General features: G+C 40.5%; 1 protein-coding gene across 1 annotated transcript in view; it reads right to left on the bottom strand.

Moving 5' to 3' along the window:
* plcg1 (phospholipase C, gamma 1) overlaps nucleotides 1-24,399 on the bottom strand; it is a 34,924-nt gene that overhangs the window by 1,511 nt on the left and 9,014 nt on the right. Inside the window, exons 3-31 of the mRNA XM_037684821.1 lie at nucleotides 20,010-20,159; nucleotides 19,675-19,768; nucleotides 19,503-19,550; nucleotides 18,928-19,012; nucleotides 18,725-18,808; nucleotides 18,393-18,415; nucleotides 18,221-18,290; nucleotides 18,026-18,127; nucleotides 11,868-11,986; nucleotides 11,265-11,350; nucleotides 10,782-10,902; nucleotides 10,411-10,579; nucleotides 10,178-10,300; nucleotides 9,853-9,954; nucleotides 9,527-9,714; nucleotides 6,778-6,978; nucleotides 6,407-6,526; nucleotides 6,078-6,258; nucleotides 5,871-5,948; nucleotides 5,681-5,784; nucleotides 5,378-5,471; nucleotides 5,111-5,180; nucleotides 3,107-3,264; nucleotides 2,901-2,997; nucleotides 2,561-2,785; nucleotides 2,322-2,470; nucleotides 1,139-1,253; nucleotides 541-702; nucleotides 370-458 (exon numbers count right to left, since the gene is read on the bottom strand). Coding sequence (XP_037540749.1) covers nucleotides 370-458; nucleotides 541-702; nucleotides 1,139-1,253; nucleotides 2,322-2,470; nucleotides 2,561-2,785; nucleotides 2,901-2,997; nucleotides 3,107-3,264; nucleotides 5,111-5,180; nucleotides 5,378-5,471; nucleotides 5,681-5,784; nucleotides 5,871-5,948; nucleotides 6,078-6,258; nucleotides 6,407-6,526; nucleotides 6,778-6,978; nucleotides 9,527-9,714; nucleotides 9,853-9,954; nucleotides 10,178-10,300; nucleotides 10,411-10,579; nucleotides 10,782-10,902; nucleotides 11,265-11,350; nucleotides 11,868-11,986; nucleotides 18,026-18,127; nucleotides 18,221-18,290; nucleotides 18,393-18,415; nucleotides 18,725-18,808; nucleotides 18,928-19,012; nucleotides 19,503-19,550; nucleotides 19,675-19,768; nucleotides 20,010-20,159 — 3,407 coding nt within the window. The remainder of the gene's footprint in view (nucleotides 1-369; nucleotides 459-540; nucleotides 703-1,138; nucleotides 1,254-2,321; nucleotides 2,471-2,560; nucleotides 2,786-2,900; nucleotides 2,998-3,106; nucleotides 3,265-5,110; nucleotides 5,181-5,377; nucleotides 5,472-5,680; nucleotides 5,785-5,870; nucleotides 5,949-6,077; nucleotides 6,259-6,406; nucleotides 6,527-6,777; nucleotides 6,979-9,526; nucleotides 9,715-9,852; nucleotides 9,955-10,177; nucleotides 10,301-10,410; nucleotides 10,580-10,781; nucleotides 10,903-11,264; nucleotides 11,351-11,867; nucleotides 11,987-18,025; nucleotides 18,128-18,220; nucleotides 18,291-18,392; nucleotides 18,416-18,724; nucleotides 18,809-18,927; nucleotides 19,013-19,502; nucleotides 19,551-19,674; nucleotides 19,769-20,009; nucleotides 20,160-24,399) is intronic.

Consider the following 24,399-nt stretch of genomic DNA (forward strand, 5'->3'; position numbering starts at 1 on the left):
GACATTACCTGGACAAGCTGTATTTTAATACCCGAATGTCCGAATCGTTCCAAACCAGACGTGGCACGGACTTTAACCAGCAGCCCTCATTTAAAGTAAAGCCCAACTTCATTATATAGTTTTAGTAAATACCATCATCACTGCATCTATAGGAGGTACTATAAGGCTCGCCTTAATTTTAATAACACTCATTCTTGTACAAAGTGCAAAATTACAGCACATATAGTCTATGTTTAGAGTTTATGTGCAACTTCAAGATGAAGTTGGTGTTTCAATTTCTACATAACTCGAGGAGCGCATCGACCCAGGCTGCTTCATGTCTTTTCTTATGAGCAGGAAAAGAAAAGGTGGGTCAGAACGGTAACCTACCCTGCCTCTCATGATATCCACGTGGACTAACAGAGAAGCCAACTCCAAATCTTCGTTGAAGCTGTTCTTCAGAGGGACTGACCGGTAGCCTAGAACAAAAAAACAACAACACACAAATACGGTCAAATAAAGTTTAGAGTCCGTTTTCTGTTAAGTTTTTTAAACGCGTACCTGGCTTGAGGCCTTGAATGGGGAATGTGGCCTGAGCCAGAAAGTTTTGGTCATTGAACATGTCGATTTCATAAACCCCAAACCGCAGGAAAGCAAAGGCAGAGTTGCACACGGTGAACTGGAACGGCTTTCTTGGCCACGTGGGATTAAGACCATTATTAGCTGGAGATGACAAAAAAGAGTTTAGTTATTACACATAAAGCAGTTTGTGACAGATGTTTTTTTGCCTTTCGTTGATCATTACAAACAGTAATATTGTTATATTTGGAGAATAAAGATCATTGCCACTAAGAGTGATGTCAAAGTATCCAAACAAAATCAAATGTATATCAAAAATCACTATGATCCAAACAATGGGGCGTTTGTCACAAGGCTTTCTTGTCGGAATAAAACCTGACTAGCTAGAATTGTGTCATCACAATGCAATGTTTTTGTTTTCCAAGACATGGCTGAGTTGTTTGTACAACTTCCTGTTTTTCCAGGACCAGAAAGGAAATGACATGAAGACAAAGTATCCAGTAAACAAAAACACATTTGTACAGTTTAGGATAGTATTCTGGCGTTTGCTCAGATACTTGTTGTTCCAACGAAACCTTACCTTCTGAGTCGGTTTTTTGCTTGGCATTGTCATACTCCGCTCCACACACCTCGATCTCTATGAGCGGACAAACGATGCCTCGGCCATGCTTAGGCAAGTGCCGTGCACCCAAGACCTTTGGACGATACAGACGGGACAAGTTACAACTTTATTTTAATTACAGTAAATCAAAATGCACACACAGTATACACCAAATTCCTCAGTCTATTAGCAGGGGACAGTCATGTTGTTGTTGTTTGGCCTAATAACTTTATGGTACTCCCACATGTTTCTTTTCAAATGTAAACTCATCTATTTTAACATTTTACCTCCACTATTTCCTCAGTAAATCCTGAAATTCCAGGAGATCTTTCAGTTTCTTGGAATGCTCAAACCTTAGCATCGTAGGTGGCGGACAGCGGCACATTCAGAGGTGACAGTAAGTTTACTGTAGCCTACGTTATGTACATACAGCAATCACTTCTTATGGTTATGTACACTGAGGTACACATGAGATATTAACAGTCACCATAGCTAATCAGTAAGGATGTAAACTATAGAAGCAAAACAAGGATTCATTGATACTAAAATATTAGTCTTAATATAGGTACATGTTAAAATCTTAAAAACATCAGATTAGTGTTAAAGTTCCTTAAATTTTCCCTTTCTGGAAAATGTGAATGTCATTTTCAAGGTTTTCCATGATTTCCAAATTTGCTTTGAACCTTCCTTTAAAATGCAATGCTTTATGGAAGCATGTAATGGCAAGTAAATTCATAAATAATGGGAAATAAATTGTCTGTTTTCTTTAACAACATTAAAAGTACAAATAATCTGGTGAATAGTGAGGTCTGCAGGGTAGTGATAATCATATCCATCTTACTTTGAGACTTAATGTAACTGAAATTTGGTTTCACTAGTGTGTACAGTAATTCAAAATGAGCTCATCTTAGTTTCCATTTAGATGTATTTAAGCAGAACATGTTATGCTCACTGCACAACTAAAATGTGTGTTAAAATATGTTAAATCAGATATGGCTTTATCCAATTACTGCAATAATAAGGTTCGTAAAACAAGACTCAGGAATAACCTCATACACAGTTTGCCTCAGCAGCTTTCACTCCAACTTTTCCACTCTGTCTGGAAATCTTTCCTGACAAACTGCAACCTTCTAAACCCAGTTCACACCATCCAGTCCTGTACCTCTATGACGAGAGTGACTTGATCGACTCCTCGAAGTGTAGGTCGGTCAAACGGGTCAAAGTTGTCGTCCCTCATAATGGGAGGCTGAAGGATGTAGCCGCTCCGTCCATTTAGCATAAACAGAGCCTGGTTCATCTGCATGGGCTTGTCTGCACGCAGAAGTAAAAGATAAAATAAAAGTTAGGAATGTGAAGTTCCAGTTTGTGCAGCTTTTTCTGGTCTGAGAAAAAGTTACATACCTGCTGTCTGGAAGTTTAGTGCGACCAGCTGGGAACCGCAGAGCCACATGGGGAGAGGGTCATAGTTGGAGGAGTCTAACCGCTGGCCTCTGGGGTAGATCCTTGACAGCTGCAGCCGGTTGTACTGCAGGAACTTCTTCCCCTTGATTTTGTTGACGTACTTTTCTGCTTTGGTCTCGGGGAAAGATGACATGTCACGGAAACATGCCCGCTCTGTGCCAATCTCTGCGAAAGGCACAAGACAAATTTAACCCTCCTGCGTTGATGACGGCTCCTCAGGGTTCAGTTAAAACACATCCAGGTCAAGTTTATTAAAGAGCAGTGAGTGTGCAATGCTTACTCTCTTCATCAAACGGCACAGGTCTACAGTAGACAACTAGCTCTGATAACTCCAGTGCAATCTTCTTCCTCCTTTCCATCATCTTCCCCTCCTCCAGCTGGACACAAAGAGAACCATGTCAGAACCAACACATTACTTCACCGACTGAAGCCTTCTAACACACCCACTGTGCACCGTGAGAAGGTTCCGAGTGTATTTCTTCGTACCTTGGCCTCTGAGGTCATGGCCACTTCACGAATCTTGAGCACCCACTGATTCAGTTCTTCTTGGTTGGAGGCAGCCACATCCAGAACCTGACGTGTAGGGCTATTTGACACCAGGGTGAAGACGTGCGGTCGGCTGCCCTTCCCTTCAGGACGAACAGCTGAGAAGAAGTGGGAACAAAAACAACAAAAGATGACAGAGTCTTTGATTTACCTTGAGTTTTTTATGATTTCCACTTTATTTCACAATGAACAATAAAAAGATACAATAACATTTGTCTCTTAGCATGGTCAGCTGTAATTTAATCGTTTTTGCAACAAAACAAAAATCAGAAAGTAAATCTCAAATATTCTGAACTTTATCTGAAAACCATGACTCAGCAGGTTTTATCCATCACAGATGATGCAAGAAAAAAAAGTTTTGAAAGTTAAATCGTACAGGTTTTCAAAATAATAGAAAAGTAATTTCCCATGTAACCACTAGATGGAGCTCGTTAGTCACACTGGTTAAAAAAAACCTGGCATTGGTCAGTGAGGACATCAACGCAGAACAGCAAAATAATAACAATAATATAATAATAATAATAATAATAATAAGAAGAAGAATTAAAAAAAGGCAGAACAGCCTGTGCTAAGGCTTATGTTATATGCCTAACAGTTCTAAATATGTTTTAACAAAATATCTGATTAATAATGTCAAATGCAGTTTGTCTAAAAATTGGCGCAGTTTGTAGAGCTGCTGTCTCTCAGCAAGACAGTTGCTGGATCAAATCCCAGACGGGGACCTTTCCGAGTTGGGTTTGCATGTTCTCTCCGTGCATGCGTGGGTTTTCTCCGGGTACTCCGGTTTCCTCCCACAGACCAAAAACATGCATGTTAGGCTGATTGGTAACTCTAAATTGTCCCTAGGTGTGAGTGAGAGAGTGAATGGTTGTTTGTCTCTATGCGTCCCTGTGATGGACTCGAGACCTGTCCAGGGTGTCCCCGCCTCTCACACAGTGATTGCTGGACATGGGCACCAGTGACCCCGTGACCCAGGGATGGAGGGAGGGATGGAGAGAGATAAAACATGTTATTATTCGATCTTTATGCATGCTCAATAGTCCAGGTAGAAAAATCTAACAAATTTGTCCTCTGGTCAGATTAAAAAATAAAAAATTTGTTGAAACGTTTCGTCTTTAATCTAAAAGACTTTGTCAGTCTTTTAAATTAAAGACAAAACGTTTCAACAAGTTTTTTTTTTTTTTTTTTTAAACCATCCAGAGGACCTGAACTAACTTTGTTAGATTTTATTATTCGATTTTAAGGTTTTGCAACATCAGATTTATTCTTTAATTCCACTTTTATTTCAACCCCAAGGACATCTTAAGCATCTAGTTGTGCATTTATTTATCTATTTTAGATAAAAACTTGTTAACATTTCCAAGATTACTTTTCATAAATGCTGAGGCTACATTTCCTAAATCATTGACTGATGCTGAAAAAGTTGGTTTGTGCTTCCATTTCTGGACTAGGCAGAGTTAAACCCAGCTTAAAGAGAATGGTGCACAAAGTTACTGTAATAATTAAATAAAACATGTAAACGTTTGAGTTTTCCATCTTCACTTGCTTTCAGTAAATCAAATGATTTAAGAAACTCCCTTTTCTTAAACCTATAAAAGCTAGACTCCCTCCTGTGTTGTTGAAATGCTCTTTAAAAACAGATCATCAAGTAAAGGTCTTCTCACCATCAAACAAACAAAACAAAACAAAACATATATATATATATATATATAGATGTATTTTGATGTACTTTTATACCTACTCCCTCAAACATCTACACAAGTTTGAAAACAAAATCAACTTGTTCTGAAGTACTACATGAAAAGACACTGATTTTGGCCCAAACTGCCATAAAGTAAATGATCATTATACCTTTTTGCAGATGGAGAAATGTGCATGTATGTCAGTCTGAACTGAGGCCCTCTGCACCGCAGCAGTCTGACAGGAAGGGGAGGAACTACTCACCAATCTGACAGGAAGGCACATCCACGCTTCCTCTCAGTAGATCTCCAAGAGGGCTGTTTTCTGTCATCTCCTGCTTGACAAGACAAAGATCATTATTAAAGCTTTTGATATCAAACATTTTTATTGATACAAAGGTCACAACGGCCTCCTGGGAGAATGTATATGTGGCTTGAAATTATTCTGAAGAGAGCAGGTGCATTTGTTCAGTTTTAAAAGACATAAATGTGTTACAGTATTCGTTTCTTATTGAATGGGTTTGATCCTCACGGTTCTGTCAGGCTCTGCTACTCCTTGGCTGATCTCCTCCACGTAGTTTGCAGGAAACCACATCTGCTTCTTTCCTCCACTGTCGCCTTTCCACCTGTGTCAAAGAGTTAGGAGACAATGACTCAGAGAGATGAAATTCTTTGAATACTTTAAACTTGCTTCGATACAGATGAAATCAATGTCCCAACACGGCAGCATCATTCAGTAGAGTTCACTCCTCTCGTGTGCTCGAGCCTTTCTCCTTCCAGAGACTAAACGGATCAGCCTAAAATGGAACTGCAGCTTCTTGTGCTGTTCACTCACCATCCTCCTTCCTGTTTGTCTACGTTGGTGATGACGGCGTTCTTGGTGAAGGAGAGCTCGTCGTCTCTCTGAGCTCTGTACTCGTACATGGCTCGCACCGTGCACTGAAACGACAGCGCAGTGTTACGGTGGAATAGTCACAAGCGTGAGTGGTTCACAACATGTAGAGCTCTCCGATTTAAAGCATCACCTTGAAAGTTGGCATTTGATTAGCCTCAACATAAAAGCCAGGATTCCTGCCTTCATACAGCGACCCGTAATCTGGCTCCTGTTGAACACACACACACATTGTGTTGTTTTCCCCCACACCATGAGAGGTTTCTGACTGAATTATTATCAGACTTTGATACATTTTAATCTGGTAATCATGGTGTCAACCACCCAGTAAGGTACTCACAGCAGTGCCGATCTTCTCCAGTGTGTCCTCGTTGATGGGATAGCGCAGCTTCATCTTGCGATACAGAGGGTGATGTTCGTAGTAGCTGATGAGATCTACTAAGCTGTCGAACTCAGAGGTGCCCAGCACCACAGTCTGACCTTCTTGCTGAACTCGACAGTGCTTGATCTTACCCTCAGCCCTGTAAAAAAATTAAATTAAAAATCATAAGACGCCTAACTTTGATTCATCATGTAGGTCTTTAGGATTTGTGTCAAAACATTTAAACAGAAGTTACATTTAAACAACACAAACAATCATCACCTAATGAATCAGTGGGCCAGAGTTACCTGAATGAAATGGCAAAGGAGTTGGGCTCAGCTCGCTTCCTGACAAGAAAAGCCCCATCACGAGGAACCCTCATCAGCATGTTCTCTGCCTGACTCCTCGACAGGTTGGCATGGTACCACCTAGACCAAGTAAAAAATAAAAAAAACATTAATGAAAACAGGTAGAAAATCAATGCAGGGAATCATGTATTTCCAAACAGACGACTCTGATGGTTCTAGTAATAGTTACAAGTCGTATTCAGAGTTTAATTTAAAAAAATGAAGAAAAAAAAACCCTCCTGTAGATTTGTGAAGTTAAATAAGCCCTTACATGTGTCCTTTAATGTATGAGTGGAATTCTCTATGATCAGTGCGACGACTTGTAGACTCACTCTTTGCTCTCGTGGGCGTTGGTCTGAGGCACCGGCTCCGTCAGCTTCATCTCAAACTCGTTACAGCGCAGCGCCACCTGCTGGTAGTGGCAGATTAGGGCAAAGAGCGAGTCGAACACCAGGTTGTCAGTCAGGTAGAACTTGGGGCTGCCGGCCTCTTGGCGAGAGTGGATACGACAGTGCTGCACCCGACCAGAACGCCTGTAACAAAGACAGGTAGAACTGTGATATGAGAGATAATGACACCAACAATGGATCAGAGTTGGGTCCAGGTTGAGAACAACAAAACACTTTCATTACTCTTCCACTTGTTAACCTCCAACATTTTGCTCTTGCACCATCTGTGCACTGGTTCAACAGACTGGATGTAAATCACACACCATCTAATTAGTTGTGAAGTAATTGCACGTATGCAGGTTGTTTGCATAAACAGAAGCTACTGATAGCAGCTGAAACTTCGACCGCAGCCGAAGGTGCAGAGATTGACATTGATCTGCTGATGTGGCACTTCACTGTTTACTAAAACTTATCTCACACAACGCACAAGAGGCTTTTGAGTTAATACAGAACACACTTTTGTTTTAATACGCACACCAATCAATTTATCAAATTAAATTTTAAAGTGGTCATTGGTGTAATTGGGTGTTCATGTGAAAAAAGTAAGCACTCTCTTATTCTCAGCTCCAAGATCTAAAGTCTTTCATTTCAGAAATGTGGACAATCTGGCACTTACATGGTCTTAGTGTTGGAAAATTAGACCTTCAAATGAAAAACAACATCCCTGTTGTCACCGTTTACAAAACTAAGCCAAAATTATTTATTTATAGACATTGCTTCATGTCACTGAGTTTGACAGCCTCAGCATTTCAGCCAGTTTGAGTTCTGGACTTTGAGATGTTGTAACACCTTCTGTCTTTTCTTTTCAGGCATTTTTCCACTGTAGATTTGCTGCTGTGTTTGTCCAGTTTCAGACAACCTGAAATTTGACACTAAGACAGTTTGACATTAAAACGAGTTTATTCATCCATCCAACATATTTACCCACTTCTTCCTTTGTGGGTCGCTGGTGCCCATATCCAGCAGTGGCTGTGTGAATGGCAGGAGACACTCTGGACTAGTCCCATAAAGAAATTTGTGGTTGAGTTAATTTCCATATTTTTTGGCCTATAAGTTGCTTTTCTTTTTGTGTGCATAATTTACATGCCTTGAAACTTATAGGCCGAAGCAACGTATTTATGGATCCCCCCCCCCCCCCCATATTTATAAACCAATTTTTGGCTGAGATATGACTGTTTTCATTCATTTTGACTGAAAAAAAATAAATAAATAACAGTACCATTTTCAGCCACTAGATGGCAACAGAGTAGTAGTAGCAGTAGGGCATGCCGTTGTGTAATGTAATAGGTAAACGTGTCTATAATGACAAATTCAAAAAAGTTCAAGACAAAAAAACAACTGGACTTTATTTATTATACTTTATACTTTTTGTCTTGAACTTTTTTGAATTTACCATGTCCTGGATGACTGAGAATCTTCACCAGCTATTAATCAGCTTGCCACAATAACCCCACCTTCGTTCTGCTCACTGCTTGGACTGACCGTCAAAACAGCTACACCACCCCGGCGAAATGCAGCTAATTTGACCATTAAAGTGCATTTATTAAGTAAAAGTTCTACTGAGGCACACCTTTACTATAATTTCAAGCAAACAAATAATTGTTTTAGGTGCTTTTCTTGTTAAATTTCGAAAAAACGAGCAGCGTTTCTCCTTATTTTTTTCCTCCTTCTGCGCGCGCCCGGAGCACCGAGGCAGCGAATACAGTTGATTTGACCGTTAAAGTTCTTTTATTAAGCAAACGTTAGACTGAGACACACCTTTACTATAATTTCGAGCAAACACATAACTGTTTTTAGGTTGTTATCGTGGTAAATTTCAAAGAAATGTAGAGGCTCATCCCTCTGCGCATACCCGCCACTTCCGTGAATCCGGTTTTGAAATACAGATGATTTGACCGTCAAAGTGCATTTATTAAGCAAAAGTTAGACTGAGACACAACTTTGCTATAATGTCAAGCAAACGAATAACTGTTTTTAAGTGTTAATCTTGTTAAATGCTTGCTAAAGTCCTGTGCACGCTCTCACGGCCGCCATTTGGCAGCCAATCAATTTGTGGCACAACACCGGCCCACATTTCTGGGTTCGGCCCACATTTCTGGGTTGTCAGCGGTGACGCATAATAGATGCAACGTATATGGCGAAGTGACATATTTATGGATTTTTTCCACTTTTTTAGACATATTTGGACTGATGCGACTTATAGGGCGGTGTGACGGGTACGGCAGAAAATAAGGTAATACAAGGTTGCTGTGCCCAATTCATTGCCCCTCCACTACCATGATTTAAAGTTAAGATGAGTGTTGATATTTTACATTTTGTCTGTTTTTTTTTTTAGGTGGGGAACAACTAATGGCCAAACATTTTCCCTTTGGTCTCATCTGTCCAAAAAACTATCTCAGAATTCCTGTAATTTGTTCAAATGCAGCTTTGCAAACCTAATCCGTGCTGCCATTCTGTAAGAGAAACTCTTTTCCTGGCTTTCTCCTAAAAAAGTTTGCATTTAAGAAACATATTCTCACTTTTAATTTAACTTTCCTGTCATCCACTTTTTTTTTTCAAATGGTCTAACAGCCCAACAAACCCCTGAATGTGTGCGATCTGTTTTTAGAACAATCTGATTGCAAAAACCTACCAGAAAGACAGAGTGTAGTCTCCAACAAAGGTTTCACTCTCCCGAACCAGGAAGGAGCCATCAGGAGCTCCAGTCTCGTGGCAGTAATCGGACAGTAGCCTCTCAGCGATCTGTCGACCATCCCGCCCAGCACCTAACTTCCCGTGGAACCATTTTTCTGTCACGTGCTGGTCCATAGCATTGGACACCTGGAGAAATTAAAGAAAGAGGGTCATGCTACATTTCTTCACCAGGCTCTGAAAAGAACAAATGTTCAAACAAAAACCTAACTTATTTCATTGTTGTGTATAAATTGAACACACAGTCATGTTGTTACGCCTACTAACCTCTCTATGCTCTTCCTCATCGTCGTTACCCTGGTTACCAGATGTCTCTTCTGAGTAGTAGATCGTACTGCTGGTCAGAACGAAGAAGTGAGGGTACCACTCCTGTGGGGGAGAAGCGTGGGGAAATGGGGTTTGTCAAAACAATTGCAACAAAACAGTCTTCCAAAAGATTAATAAAAAATACAGTCAACCGAAAGACCAGGATGCAGCCTTATTTTTGCTCCGATCAAACAAAAAAATTGAGTATCCACATTCAAGTCATTAGAGTTTGAATATTCTTTTATGTGGCAACATTGATATACGTGTACCCATGAAGTATGCTTACATGGTTAATGGGATCTTCCAGGAATAAGATGCCATTTCTGATGGAGTTGCTGATATCATTCTCGGAGTAAGTTGTGGAAGTGGACACTTCCTCGTAAGCACTACCCTCTGCAAGCTTCTTGTGCTAAACAAGATAATTAAATACATTCAGAATTATTATCCTGCCAAATTGTGCATTTTGTACGTTTTCCTGAAAACAAACTAGAGTTCTTGTGGCTGCAGGTAAACCCTGACCTTGATGAGAATCTTCTTCTTGAGCTGGTTGGGTGAGGGCAGGCCATCTGCTGCCATATCCACCGGCTTGGTCAGCAGCATGTCTCCAAACATCTTCTTAAACTGCGTGGCCATATTCCTCTGCTGAACAATACTACAGTGGTCCTCGATGGACAGGATGATGGGATAGCTGAAGAAGAAACACAAATTTGTGGTCGAAAAGTTGCAGCAATGTCTTAACCTTTGATTCGTGTTTAGGTATAACACTGCCTCACAGACATAAAGAAGCAGCCAGGTCACATTTTTCTGTGTGACGTCTTTTCATTGTTGTCATTTCTTATCCCTTGTTCTCATCACCGAGAGCAACAAACAGTTTGAAGGGAGTGACTCACTCAGAAGTGACAAACGCATGCTCTTTGATGGTGATCAGGACGTCCATAAACTTGATTTTTGACGTGAGGGTGTGTCCGTGGTAGATGACCGGCATTCCATCTGGACCGTCCCAGCAGTCCACTGCAGATAAAACATCATCATCATCATCATCAAGACAAAACATAACTTGCATTCTGCAGGGAAAAAAAAAAGTGAGCATACAGGAATGTACTCATCACAGTGTGACAATCCAGTCACGCACGCATTTATGTAATCAGGATTACTTTTTTTTTGTCTCCGGTAAAATAAGTCGAATTAGTCATTCATAAAAACCTGCTCAACGAGGGTTTGATGTAACTGCAGCAGACACTATTATGTGTGGCAGTGAGGGTGCAATGGGTACAATGAAAAGAAGAACTGTGGCATTTCTTTTACATTAAAATTAGATGGTTATTTACTGTGTGTGGGTTCAAGTTAAATCACTTCATTGTGTGTTTACCCACATTCTATGCAGCGACATCCCATCCTCAGACAGCGAGCATACGCCTCCAGGGACGACTCACTGGAAAACTGGTCCCCCGTCAGGTAGCTAAAAATAAACACCTAACGTTAAAGTATGTACACAAAGCCTGTTCTCTATGGACACTCTAAAGGATCTACAAGTTGAGGAGTTCACCTCAAGCATGCACACACGGCGTCTCTGCAAATGTACAAAACTAATTTGTACTTCTAAGTTACAGGAGATGTCTCTGTTGTTGACGGCAGCGAATAGTTCAGTTAAGACGACTCAATCAAAAAGAAAAGCTGCCTGGGAAGTTTGAACTCACTGCACCAAGTTATTGTTTCACATGTTGAACAAAAGGTTATCAGCTGAACTACTGTACCTCTCTCACACTTTTCAATGGCAGGAAAAAAAAAAAAAAACATTTTCTTGCAGAATGATTATACAAATCGTATTCTTGGATATATAGTGAAATGAAACACTTTGATGTATGAAGTCAGTTCAAAGGCTTTAGATGACGAGAGAATGGAAGCCAGATGTTGGCATTACCAGGACCCGATTACAACTGACAGAGCAAAGATGCCTTCAGTCCTGTTAAGCTTACGTGTTGTGTGAAGAGGAGATCCAGTAGTGGGATAGGGGGTTGTTCATATTTTCAGGACATACTTGGTCCAAGGAGGAGTCCCAAATGGTGTTCTCTTTGGAGAAGAGGTATGTGAGGAACTGTCCAGGAGACAGAAGAGCAGTGAGAATGTGAAAACATTCAAATCCCAAATAATTTCTTATAAATCTTTGTTTAGGTGATTTATCCATTTTAAATCTTAGACATATGTCATGTAAAACACAAGGAAGGAATGATAATTGGCATGTGTGTGGATAAAACATGAAATTATCTTTATTTGATAAAGGATTAAGACCAACGCTTTCTGACAAAAATATGATTTTTGTGACAAAAAGTCTGCTTAGAAGGGATCTATGTACCAGTTTCGCCAAACGTTTTCAGTCAAAACCTGTTTGCAGACATCAACATCTTTAAACACACACACAGACGTAAGCCCAACAACATCAAGAGGCAGCAACCATGTGGGGCACATAAGACTGATAAAATTGAAAAACCTCGACACTGCTGCCTCACAGGAAAACATTTGGTTCAAATCTTAGCTGGGACTTCTAAGTGAGGGGTCTGCATGTTCTGCATGTGCAGCTTTTCCTGTGCTTCATTTTGTTTCTGTGATAGCATTGTGATGGACCAGATCTGCCCTTCACACAGCGACACTACAGTTGTAATGGTGTTTAATTAGCTGCCTTTAAAATAAAAAATAGTTGTGTTGAAGTTTAGTAAAACAAGTTAAATCGTGTCATCTGGACCAGTTTCTTTAAGTGAGAAACGTTTCGTCCCCCATCCAGAGGACTTCCTCAGTCTGCGGCCTGCCAACCAGTTCAGCCCCATAGGTATCCTTCACTGCTGTGTTTCAAGTCAACCTCCTGTTGGAATCTCTAAAGTAGGCTTTTAACACGTGCAAAGCACACCCATCCAAAACAATCAGTCATCATGTACAACAATCAAACGTTTTAGGCCAGATGGCCAACTTGCTACTCACAGAAACAGTCTGAGAACAACCAAGGCCAAAGTGGTTCATGAAAAGGTTTGTAAGCTCAATCATCCAGATAGATAACAACAAAAAAAGTAGGGATGCACAATATTATCGGCATGGTATCGGCCGATATCAGCGTTAAAATTCAATATCGGACATGGGCCATTCCATCAAAATAACTCAGATGTAAAAGACGCTGTTTTTGTATGACAACCCAGTGACAAGGATGCTTGCAGCAGCAGCACAACGTGATGTCACGCACCTACCTGATCTCATGGCGGAGAGGAAAATTCAAAATGTCAGCTGTGTGGAAGGGTTTTTTTTCTTTTTGTTGTTGGTGAGGATGGCGGATTCTGAAAATTTTTGGATGTTGAGCCTCGCTACATCGTCTCCGGTCAGATATTTTTCTGAAGTAACCTTACCTGAGTTATAAGCTGTTATTTCTGATGTCATTGAGAAGCTAATAGCCGATAGCACTTGGGTGAGTTTTACCACAGACATTTGGACGTCAAGTGTTAGCCCCGTTAGCATGACTAGTCTTACAGCACAATGAATATACAAAAAAACTAAAAGTCTGTCCTTCATGCACAGGAGTGCAGAGGATCACAAACTGCAGCTAGAAACCTGGAACAAACCTCCACAAGTGAGACAGCATTGCATGTGACTAATGCTAATAAATAACATTTAACATTTTTGATTTAATATAAGTAAAAGTGCTATGCATATGGCTGTTAGTGAATATATGTCACCAGCTCTTACAGCTGTTACTCAATTTTTGTAGCAAATAGGCCTAAATAAGAGGGCTATGTTCTGACTAGAGCTGGGCAATATGGGCCAAAATTTATCTCGATATTTTAAAATAAATTGCGATATACGATATGCATCTCAATATTTTTTCTTTCCATAAAGTAATAACAAAAATATATTTCAGTCAAGGTTTTGTCCCAGTTGTCACATTTATTAACAGCTGTAACTGTACAAAATAAATGCCTAAAAAAATTAACTATTTACATATATTAAATAGATTATTTTGTAGCCATCTATTTACATATATTAAATAATAATCCTCTTCAGCTGGGGGCAGCTGTGGCTGAGAGGCTAGAGCAGTCATCCTCTATGGGAGAGTTGGGGGTTCAATTCCACCAGCAGTCACATGCTGAAGTGTTCCTGAGTGAGACACTGTCCCCTCACTGCCTCCAATGTGTGTCCCATCGGTGTATGAATGTGATTTAAAGCTCCGATTATTCTTTGTAGAGATCTAGTAGAGTGCTGTATGAATGGGTAAACGCAAGGGCGTCAGAAGCATTCGTAATGTGGGGGGGACACAATGATGTGTGTCGGTGTGTGTGTGCGCGCGTGCATGTGTGCGCACGTAAAAAAAGGTGTTCACTAGTGAACAAAAAAGCAACATTTCACCTAGATTTCCTTTAATTCCACACATTTAAAACATGTTTCTCACCAAGTTTGTGTAAATTCAGCTGTGGGTTTTAACACACATTTTAACTTTAATACACTTTAATACAGAGCCTCAGATCAGCACTATTTGTCTTTATAGAGAAATAAAAATCATCACCACTGGACTTTTTTTTTTTTTTTACTTGTGTTCAACACTACTCATCTAAATGATGTTTCTCAAGCTTGAGGACAATAAGGTGTGGGGTTTTAAAGACATTTCAACTTTAATGCAGCTGAACACACAGCGTCTCTTACACCTGCAGCGTCTTACAGCGTCACAGTTACTGCTAAGATAAGATGCACTCCTCTCAAGCATCCTCCTAACATGAATATATGTTTATGATCAACCCCCTGGTCAATTGCCCGCACTAAGCTGCTAAACTGGTGAGCGAGTAACACAGATACCACCACCTCCTTCACCTGTGTGCGTTTTCTGCCGAGGCAAGAGGCAGGAAGGGACGGTGGAGAGTTGGAGGTAACCAGGAAAACCTGGAGTGGAGTTTTAATGGTTTGAGTATTCTCCTATTAATCAAGTGGAATGGATTTGTTCATGAAGAAAGAGAAACTGCATCGCCTGAACTAATGTTTTATAGTAAAAGTGGGGGGTCCAAATGAACGTTTTTTTAATGTGGGGGGGGGGGGGAGGACTTGTCCCCTTCGCATATAATGGTTGCGACGCCTATGGGTAAATGAATGCACAGATTGTGTTGTAAAGAGTTTTGAGTGTCTTGATAAGATAGAAAGGCAATATACAAGTACAGTCCATTCAGCTGCTCCGCCTTCACGTTAGTAAGCGTGTGAAGCTGCTTTAGTGAGCTTCCACTTGGAACTGTGAAGCTGCAGGTGCGACAGACCTGTCTCCTTCCTTGAAACAAACCACGTTTCAGAACTCATTTAGCCATGCTGTGCCTAGAGGAACAGAGAGAGGTAGCGCAACATTAATAAATTGGCAGCTTTATCATAAAGCTAAGACACGGTCCTGTCTCAGCTTTGGAACAAGACGGCTAAAACGTTAGCCGCTAAGGACCGTATCTTTAGTGATATGATAAGCTGCCAATTTATTAATGTCGCGCTACCTCTCTCTGTTCCTCTAGGCACAGCACGGCTAAATGAGTTCTGAACCGTGGTTTGTTTCAAGGAAGGAGACAGGTCTGTCAGACCTGCAGCTTCACACCACCCAGCACCAGACTCACCTTACCACCGGATGAAGAGCATCTCAGCGTGACCTCAGCAGAAGTAAGGAGTACCTTCAGGAGGATTAATCCGCACAAAGCAACTGGCCCAGACAACATCCCCGGAAAAGTGTTGAAGGAATGTGCTGATCAGCTCTGCGAGGTGCTGGCAAACATCTTTAACACCTCACTTACCCTGGAGACAGTTCTCACCTGCCTGAAGACTGCCACCATCATCCCAGTCCCAAAAAGCTCTACAGTGACTGGTCTGAATGACTATCGGCCAGTGGCCCTCACCCCGATAGTCGCTAAATGCTTCAAAAAACTGGTCATGACTCACATCAAAACAACCATCAACATCAACGAGGACCCTCATCAGTATGCATACCGTGAGAACCGATCAACAGAGGATGCCATCTCCTCTGTGGTCCACACTGCGCTCAACCACCTGGAGCAGAAAAACTCTTACGTCCGTATGCTCTTTGTGGACTTCACATCTGCCTTCAACACCATGATCCCCCAAACCCTGATGGACAAACTATCCACACTAGGACTAAGCCCCTCCATTTGCAACTGGGTACTAGACTTCTTAACAAACAGACCAGTTAGTGAGGATCCACAACTTCTCCTCCTCCACCATAACCCTCAGCACTGGCTCTCCTCAGGGATGTGTGTTGAGCCCCCTCCTGTTTACTCTGCTCACGTATGATTGTGCAGCTACCCATCCAGGCTGTCACATTGTAAAGTTTGCAGATGATACAGCGGTGGTGGGATGCATCACAAACAATGATGAGTCCAGCTACAGGCAAGAGGTGGAACACCTGGAGAGCTGGTGCAAAGAGAATAACCTTCACATCAATGTGAAGAAGACAAAGGAGATGATCGTGGACTTCAGAAGGAACAAAAACATCTACACCCCCCTGAACATAAGAGGATCTGCGGTGGAAGTGGTCTCCAGCTACAAGTACTTGGGTGTACACATGAATGACAACCTCAGCTGGAGCAACACCACCACCAGCCTGATCAAGAAAGCTCATCAGAGACTCTACTTCCTCAGACGGCTGAGGTGAGCTGGTCTGGGAAGCTCAGTCCTCACCTCCTTCTACAGGTGTGCAGTGGAGAGCATCCTGTGCTCCAGCATCAACGTGTGGCATGGAGGCTGCACAGCTGCAGAAAGGAAAGCTTTGCAGAGAGTGGTGAAGGCTGCACAGAAGACTCGGAGTCAGCCTCCCCACCATCACAGACATCTACACCTCTAGATGCAGGAAGAGGGCTACCTGCATCATGAAGGACCTCACTCACCCAGCACACACACTTTTTGCCCTGCTTCCCTCAGGAAGGAGGTTGAGGAGCATTAAGTGTAGAACCACTAGACTGAGGAACAGCTTCTTCCCTGAGGCTGTTAGACTCATGAATCTCTAACTAGAATAATCACTGTGAAAAACCATATCATGTTGCTGCTGATCTGTTTCATGTTGCTGCTGATCTGTTTCAATGTTGATGTGTTCATGCGTGTTCATCTGCTCACACAGACTCATGTTCATGTTTGTGCTGATGTTCAATGTTTTTATGTTACGAGTGCTTAGTGTATATTTAGTTGATGTTTTTCTTAGTTCATATCTTAGATGTTATTACTGTTTTTCTTATACATTTTATTGTTGGATGTAACTGGGACCTTGTGTACATAATTTCGCTCCACCACATGTACCACATGAGGTGCGAATGACAAAGAAACTCTGACACACGCTCAGCTGCTCGTGTTTACATCTGCTAAACGTCTCCTCTCCTGCCCGCCCACCTCCTAGAGAAGCGGGGAGGTTGGGGGGGGGGGGGGGGGGGGGGGTTGAGGGCTGTGTGTTTGTGTTCAAGGAGGGAGGCGGGGGGGCGAGTGGGAGAAAGAAGACGGCAGAAGGATTTCCTGTAAAACTGTATCGTTTTATATCGATACAGTCTCAACTTATATCGCAAAAACAAAAAACGTAAATCGATATTTTAAAAATATCGATAAATCACCCAGCTCTAATTCTGACAAAGGAAAGTATATAAAATATCGGTATCGGCCAAATAAGGTTTAACATAACAAATATCGGCCAAAAATCCAATATCGTGCATCCCTACATCCCTGTCATCTGGACCAGTTGACCAACTGCTCTTAGCACAGCCAAGACCGTCTCCTGCTATGAAACACTAAGCCACAAATAAATAACCCCATCTCCTGCAGTATGGTTGCACTGGTTTCCTCTTCTTTTAAATCAAAAATATTTTTGTAGTGACCACAAAAGCATGCTTTGCTTTCTGCAGAACTGTGACGTGACATCGCACTAAATGACCTTTTCGAGCTGTGTGGGACAATGTGTTTTAGGCAGAAATCATCAAGTATCCATGTCAGTGTCTGAGAATCTCCCACCCACACTAACAGTACAGACGGTGGGCATCGGAAAGTTGACTTGCAAAAACATATTTAAATGTTTCCATTACAGAGCAAAACCTCCAGAATTAAGTGAAAACATTTTTGAGAAAGGGGGAAATAAAGTGTGTACTTCATCTTGATGAAAATATGGCTGCTCCACTTCTCTCAGCGGATCCTTCAGGTAGTTAAACATAAACTCCTGAACCTTGTTGTTGTCTACGGCCCACGGCTCCTTGATTAACAATAAATACAGAAAGGTTAAACATAAAACCAACTGAAAAAAAAAGAAACAGTAATATGTATTTATCAACCAAAGGATTTTTACCTTTTGAGAGTCAAGAAGGAAGCTCTTAAAGTCCTCCAGGGAGACCCTCTCTTCTGGTTTATCAGTGAACCTGATAAGGGAACGTGGTGGTTCGTTTTTATAGATAACCATCTAACACACACATGCACAAATAATTCAGAGTGTTTATCTGAGTGTGCTTTTTTGTACCCACCTTTGAAGAAATGGAAAATCCATCTGAAAAGATAAAATAATTTAAACATTTTAGTCTAAGTGTTGAACTTTTACTGTGTGATGCTGCTAATAAAAAATGACTTCCTGGAGGTGGAAGGGAGGCCATTGAGGTCATTCATTTAATACGACCTGAGCTCTGTGTGTGTTTGTGTGTGTCCTAATGGCCTCCACTAGAGAGGTTTGGTGGGTTTTAACTGGTGCATATTGATCCTGCAGCTATTTGAGAACATACAGATGGGGGATGAAGTGGCAGGACATCAGATGGGGTTAGTGATGGGTTTATCAGTCCATACAGGAAATAACTACACTTACATTTTTCTGAGCGTCAAACATGAGGTTACGATACAGCTGGGCAAACTGGCTGAAGGACACATCACCATTCCTCATCTCAGAGTCCTAAAATCAAGGGGGAAAAGCCATTAATTGTAAATCTTTATTCTCCAACACCAGCATGGTGGAAAGGAAGCGGGCAGGGAAATAGAGTGGGGGGTCTGTGATAAGTGGAAGAAGGTTACCGGAAGTTTCTCTTTGAGGAACCTCATGTTTGGCACCTTAAAGTTGACCTGGCTCAGCATGTTCTTCAGATCCTTACAGGATATCCTAAAACACACACACACACATTTTGTGAAAAGAAAACAAACACTAACGCACAATACGTGCAAAGGCCCACAAGCACAGACCCTTTCCTACCAGACGTAAATGACATTTTCACAGGATAGCTGAAACCTTGTAAACAGACTCGTTCTGTTGAGTCGTTTTGGCTTCACTTCCACTACAGTCTGGAAAATTTTTGGCAAGAGATGACAATACCCAACACAAAAAGAAAAACAAAGACAGGGATGTTACAGGCAAACATCTCTGCACATCTTCGTTCTCTGCAGTCTGTTTCCTGCTGCAGGAAGAGCGACTGGCGTGTGCAGCTCTCAGGTCAGTTCCTTCACTACACCTCAAATTAGGGTCTCTCACAAACACCTACCGGCTGGGTACAGCAAGCAAAGCTGATCTTAACTGTGTGCTGTGAGGAGTTAACATCTATTTACATCAATGCATCTTTGTGAAGGTGGCAGGATTAAGTCAAAGTGCAGTTTACCTGTCCTCTCTGTTGCGATCAACTGCATAGAACTGTTTGCGTAACCACCTAAAAAGGTAACACATTTTAAGCGAGAGGAAAAAAAAAAGCGTAATTAGGAGTGACAGAAAAACTGATGTCTGTTGACGGCAGCTTAGGCTTTGATTGTGGTGTGAACATGCATTCATATTACCGTTCTATTTGAAGCGGTGTTGGTGACTTCAGTGTATCAGTCATAAGCCAGTTTAACCCCTTCACCCACATGGTCATTTCATCGTCAGACGTCGCTGAAGAAAACAATTCATCACATTCATTCAACCTTTATTTATACAGGTTAGTCTCATTGAGCCTCGAGGACTCACTCACAAGAGAGACCTGTAACATGAGTGAAGTCTGAGAAATGTGACAATAATGTGCATTCACCTAAATAAAAGTCTTGCAAATAGGAAAAAAAGCATAGAAGGTGACAAATCAAAACTCTGATGGAGGTTTGCAATGGTAAAAAGAAAAAAACAACTTCCTGCTTACCTGAGAGGCTGAGGGATTTAAGGCGAAACTCCGTGCCATACAGAATAACGAAGCAGTACGCTTGATCAGGCTTAGTTGACAGGTCATCGTGGCGATCAAAATCACGAGACTTCAGGCCGGAGCGGATTTCTTTAATCTCTCGAATGTCAACTGCAGAGTCAAAAACATTTTGATGGTGATACATTCACAGTTTGAAAGTGATGGAAAAATGGGTAATATTTCACAAGTAGGCTATGATAACAAATTTTGCTGGGCGATTAATTGTCTCAGAAATTATTGCGATAAACGATAATACTGTTTGAAATTTGACAATAATTAGTAATTATTGTCAAATTTAAGAAGAAATTTTGGTTAATTTGTTTTGAGTGTAGTACCATTTTTGACCACCAGATGGCAGTATAAGACTGAACTGAAGGATGGACAGTGAGAGAGCGAGCAGTGTGTCTCTAAGAAAAATGGGAGGGAGGCCTCTTGATATGACATGGGCTATCTCTCTTCGGTTCTTAAAATGCCGGATGCTCGGTGTGGTTTGAGCTCTTTAGCATAGCATTTGCCACACAAAGCTTTTAATAAAAAAAAAAAAATAATAAAATTCAGTAAACAAGTTCTCAGCTTCTTTTTGCAGAAAAAAACAACTTTTTAGACAAAGGCATGAGTTTCAACCATGAATTTTGGAGCTTCGACAAGACGGAGGTTTTTTCCCCCCTGAGGTTGGCCTGTTAGCTTAACTCATAGCTTAGCTTCTCAGCTTAGCTGCTTTTAACGATCCAAAAATGTGATTTTGGACGTTAAAACTGATTTTAAAGTGAAAGGGAGGGGTCAATGAAGCGCACTGGAGTAGATTTTTTTTTTAATCATCCAGTGTCTTCAGTAGAAAGAGAGACGCGAAGAAACGATAAAGCCAATAAATGTAAATGAGGTCGATAATTTTCATTTATCATGCGATTTATTGTTTATTGCGACAGGCCTACTTGCAAGTGTTTAAACAAACGAGTGTGCAAATTTATAGACGGCAAAACAAAGAATTGTGCACAACTTAGTATAATTAGAAAACCAAATTAACTTCAAGTCTCAGGGAAAACGCTTGCTCTTTTATAGTTTTCTCACTTCACCATTTTCTCACAGTTAAACCCATTTAATTTACAGTAATGAAAATCCTCTGACCACATGCAACGCACAAGATGGGGCTACGAAACAAACCACAAGTAGGTTTACTTCCAGCGAAGGCAGATCTGAAAACGTTAGTAGAGTCTACAAGTTACCACAGATAAACTGAGCTCACTTTGCCTCCTGCCAACAAAAATCTACTAAATCTGAACGATGGATGACTTTAAGATGGGTGAGAGTTTAGTTTATGATGAACACAGCTGCTTTGTAAAGCAGAGTGTTCATCAAATCACAAACAGCAATATTGGTGTGGTGGTAAATAATTTTGAGTGCACAAAACAGGAATTGTAACTTCAGATTTCCTTTCGATAGACGCTTCGTTTATCTCAAGGGAGAGAAACTTTAAAAAAAAAAATCATGTGCACTTTGTTTCAGTGCAACAACTTTTTAACCGGAGCCTTTATCAGTGTGTGGGATGTAAAGCAGATCAACACTAGCAGCAGTCAGACTTAAAGCAGGGGCTCTCCTGCTGAACACACCGTTTTCAGCTCCTTCTCCTCTTCCTGCCCCCGTACCACACATCCTGTGCTTTTGTCGCCTACACGCCACATCTGTGCTTGTGCATAGGCGAGGGTGTGCATGTTATTGTCACATGAACTATAAGAAATGAGGTCTTCTCTCTGTATGTCACCAAGCTGAGTTTGCCAGTCATACATCACATCTCGGTTTACTTTAAGCACACGGGCCAGCAGGCTTCCGCTGACTGAAGCAACTTTTCACGGGCTGATCTGTTAGGGAGAACATTTAGTCATTTGAGTCAAAATACATAGAGGCCGTTTCACACTAATGCGGAAAATAAGAAAAAAAATTAATCAAACAGTCCTAACCATAAGAGATAAGAAGAAATATTCCTGCAACATACTCCCTCATTTCCTCCTCATTCCTCCCGCAGAACATTGCTAGTGCTCATAACCAGGAAACCCAGCGGCTAATAAAACACCAGTTTCTGTTTTTGATGTCATTTTTTCAAGAAATATTTTGACTATATTCAAGACTGCTTTCCATTACAAAGAAACAAGAGCGTTTGCCTTTAAAAAAAGAACATCAGATAAGATTTGCACATCTTGTTTCATGAAACTTTTGGTTGAAGTGCATTAAAGAGTCACTTTTTTTTTTTTTTTTACAGTGCAACATTTTAGTGACTGAAGTGTTAAATTGTAATAAAGCTAAATATTCACATCATAGAAACTAAATTTGGTGGAAATGTTTTGTTCATCAGAGCAAAGATTAACATGTTAAATAGGTAAAAAGTTTAGAAAAACTACTTAAGAGTAGTCCACAGTGTTCTACAGATTTAATCTATAACCACACCTGTTCAGGTTTGTTAAATTTAAACATTAATTTATTAATTTAACCGTTTACACTGAAAGAACATTGTATCGTTAGCAACCCTTTAAATATATTTGCGGCCATTTGTGTTATAAGATTATCACAGTTTTAATCATTATGACAGAATAAAGTTGCATGGCGTGTTTGAAGCAAACAACAACAACAACAAAAGGAAAACATTAAGGCTAAGACTCCTTCCTAGATTTGTAAACTTTTACAGAAGCAGCTCTCGTTACAGATTTAAATCTTTTAATTGACCGAATGTCCCACAATGAATGGAGCCAACCTTAAGACTCTCTGACAAACCACTCAACTCTTCTGTTCTCATTTCTGCAGCAACAAAGTGGAACAAGTCAGCTGCAGAGTTCTTGGTGTTTTCCAGTCTAAGTTTTTTATAGATTCCCCATAAAAGTAGTTTCTGATCGTGTACGTAATCAACCCACCCCGTCTGTTACGATTCTACGATTTGCTGATCTATTTCTCAAATGCAATGAAATAAATGTCAAGTGAAAATAAAACGATAAAACACAGTATCGGCTACAAAAGACATGGGGTTCTGAGACGGGAGCATGCACGCTTGTCTTTTGCGGGACGTATGAAAAAGGAAAATCAGAATGATGCACAGTTTCCATAAAGCTGACGAAAGCAAGCAAAGAACTATTTTTTGTTTTTTTTTAAGTTGAAAGATGCAGCCGGTCTGCAATCAGTACGTTGACAAGGATGGCATGCAGGCAAAGAATGTTGTTTGATATGCTGGTGAAACAGATAGTGTGTTTCACTACACTCAGTTTCTAAATATAGCTCTGATTACTGGGCACAACTTCCCTTTTGAAGAACAAACAATTCCTGAAAACTAAAATGACTTCATTTGTACTTCGTGCAAGTAAGCTCGCTGTGGTGACCCCTGAAGACGAGAGCAGCCGAAAGAAGAACTTTTTCTTAAAGCTCAGCTAAAACAATTCAACTCAACAATTCATTTATCGAGTAATGTCTTTGCTGATCAGATTTACAAATCCTTTCTGGATCTATCCGACTGAAATTTATTCAAACATAAATGTTCATTTACGGTCTTATGTTGTTTGAATCATTATTTATGGACATGGTTTTTTTTGTTTTAACGAATGCCACTGAAGACCTCGTCAATTTATGTACTGTATAAAAGAACAAGGAATTTATTCATAACTGGTTATGCTAATCTGCAAAAATCTGAGCATTTTTAATATTATTCCAAAGATTATTCCCGTTTAGTTTTAAATCGTGATACTAATGCATGCAGTAATAAATCTAACATTATATAGTTGAATCGATGATATAATAAAACGTGAAAAGTAGTGTGTAATAACTCAAACTAAAAGTAAATACTGACCAAAATACAAAGAAATGCAAATAAAAATTCCCTGTCACCCTACGCAGTGAACAGACATCACAGCAACACGTTTTAAAATGGTTCCTGAACCGGTTATTTTGGTGGCATGGAATAAACGTACGTACACACACACAAAACAGAATTAACATGTTTTTGTTTTTTAAAAAAAGAAGCTAATGATAAGATGTGTAATTGATTTTAGAAAGCAAACAGAGCCCTTCATCAAGATGTGACACTACTGTAAACGTCATAAAGCATTTTTGAGCTTTGACGTGAGCTTGAACTTCTACAGCCAAAGATAATAAAAAAGTACAGAAAAAAATAAAATAAATCACAAAGACTGTCAATAGTTATGTTCATATGCGCAAAATTCTTTGACCAGATTGAACTGTTTTCAGATGAAATAATTTAAATGTATCGTTTACATCAGTGGTCCCAAACCTTTATTGCGCCACGAACCGGTTTAATGTCCGACTATATTTTCACGGACCGGGGTTTTATTTTACAAAGGTTTATTACAGTAGATTA

This window comes from Nematolebias whitei, chromosome 11 (genome assembly GCF_014905685.2).
Source record: "Nematolebias whitei isolate Nwh7 chromosome 11, NemWhi1, whole genome shotgun sequence".
Classification (NCBI taxonomy): Eukaryota; Metazoa; Chordata; class Actinopteri; order Cyprinodontiformes; family Rivulidae; genus Nematolebias; species Nematolebias whitei.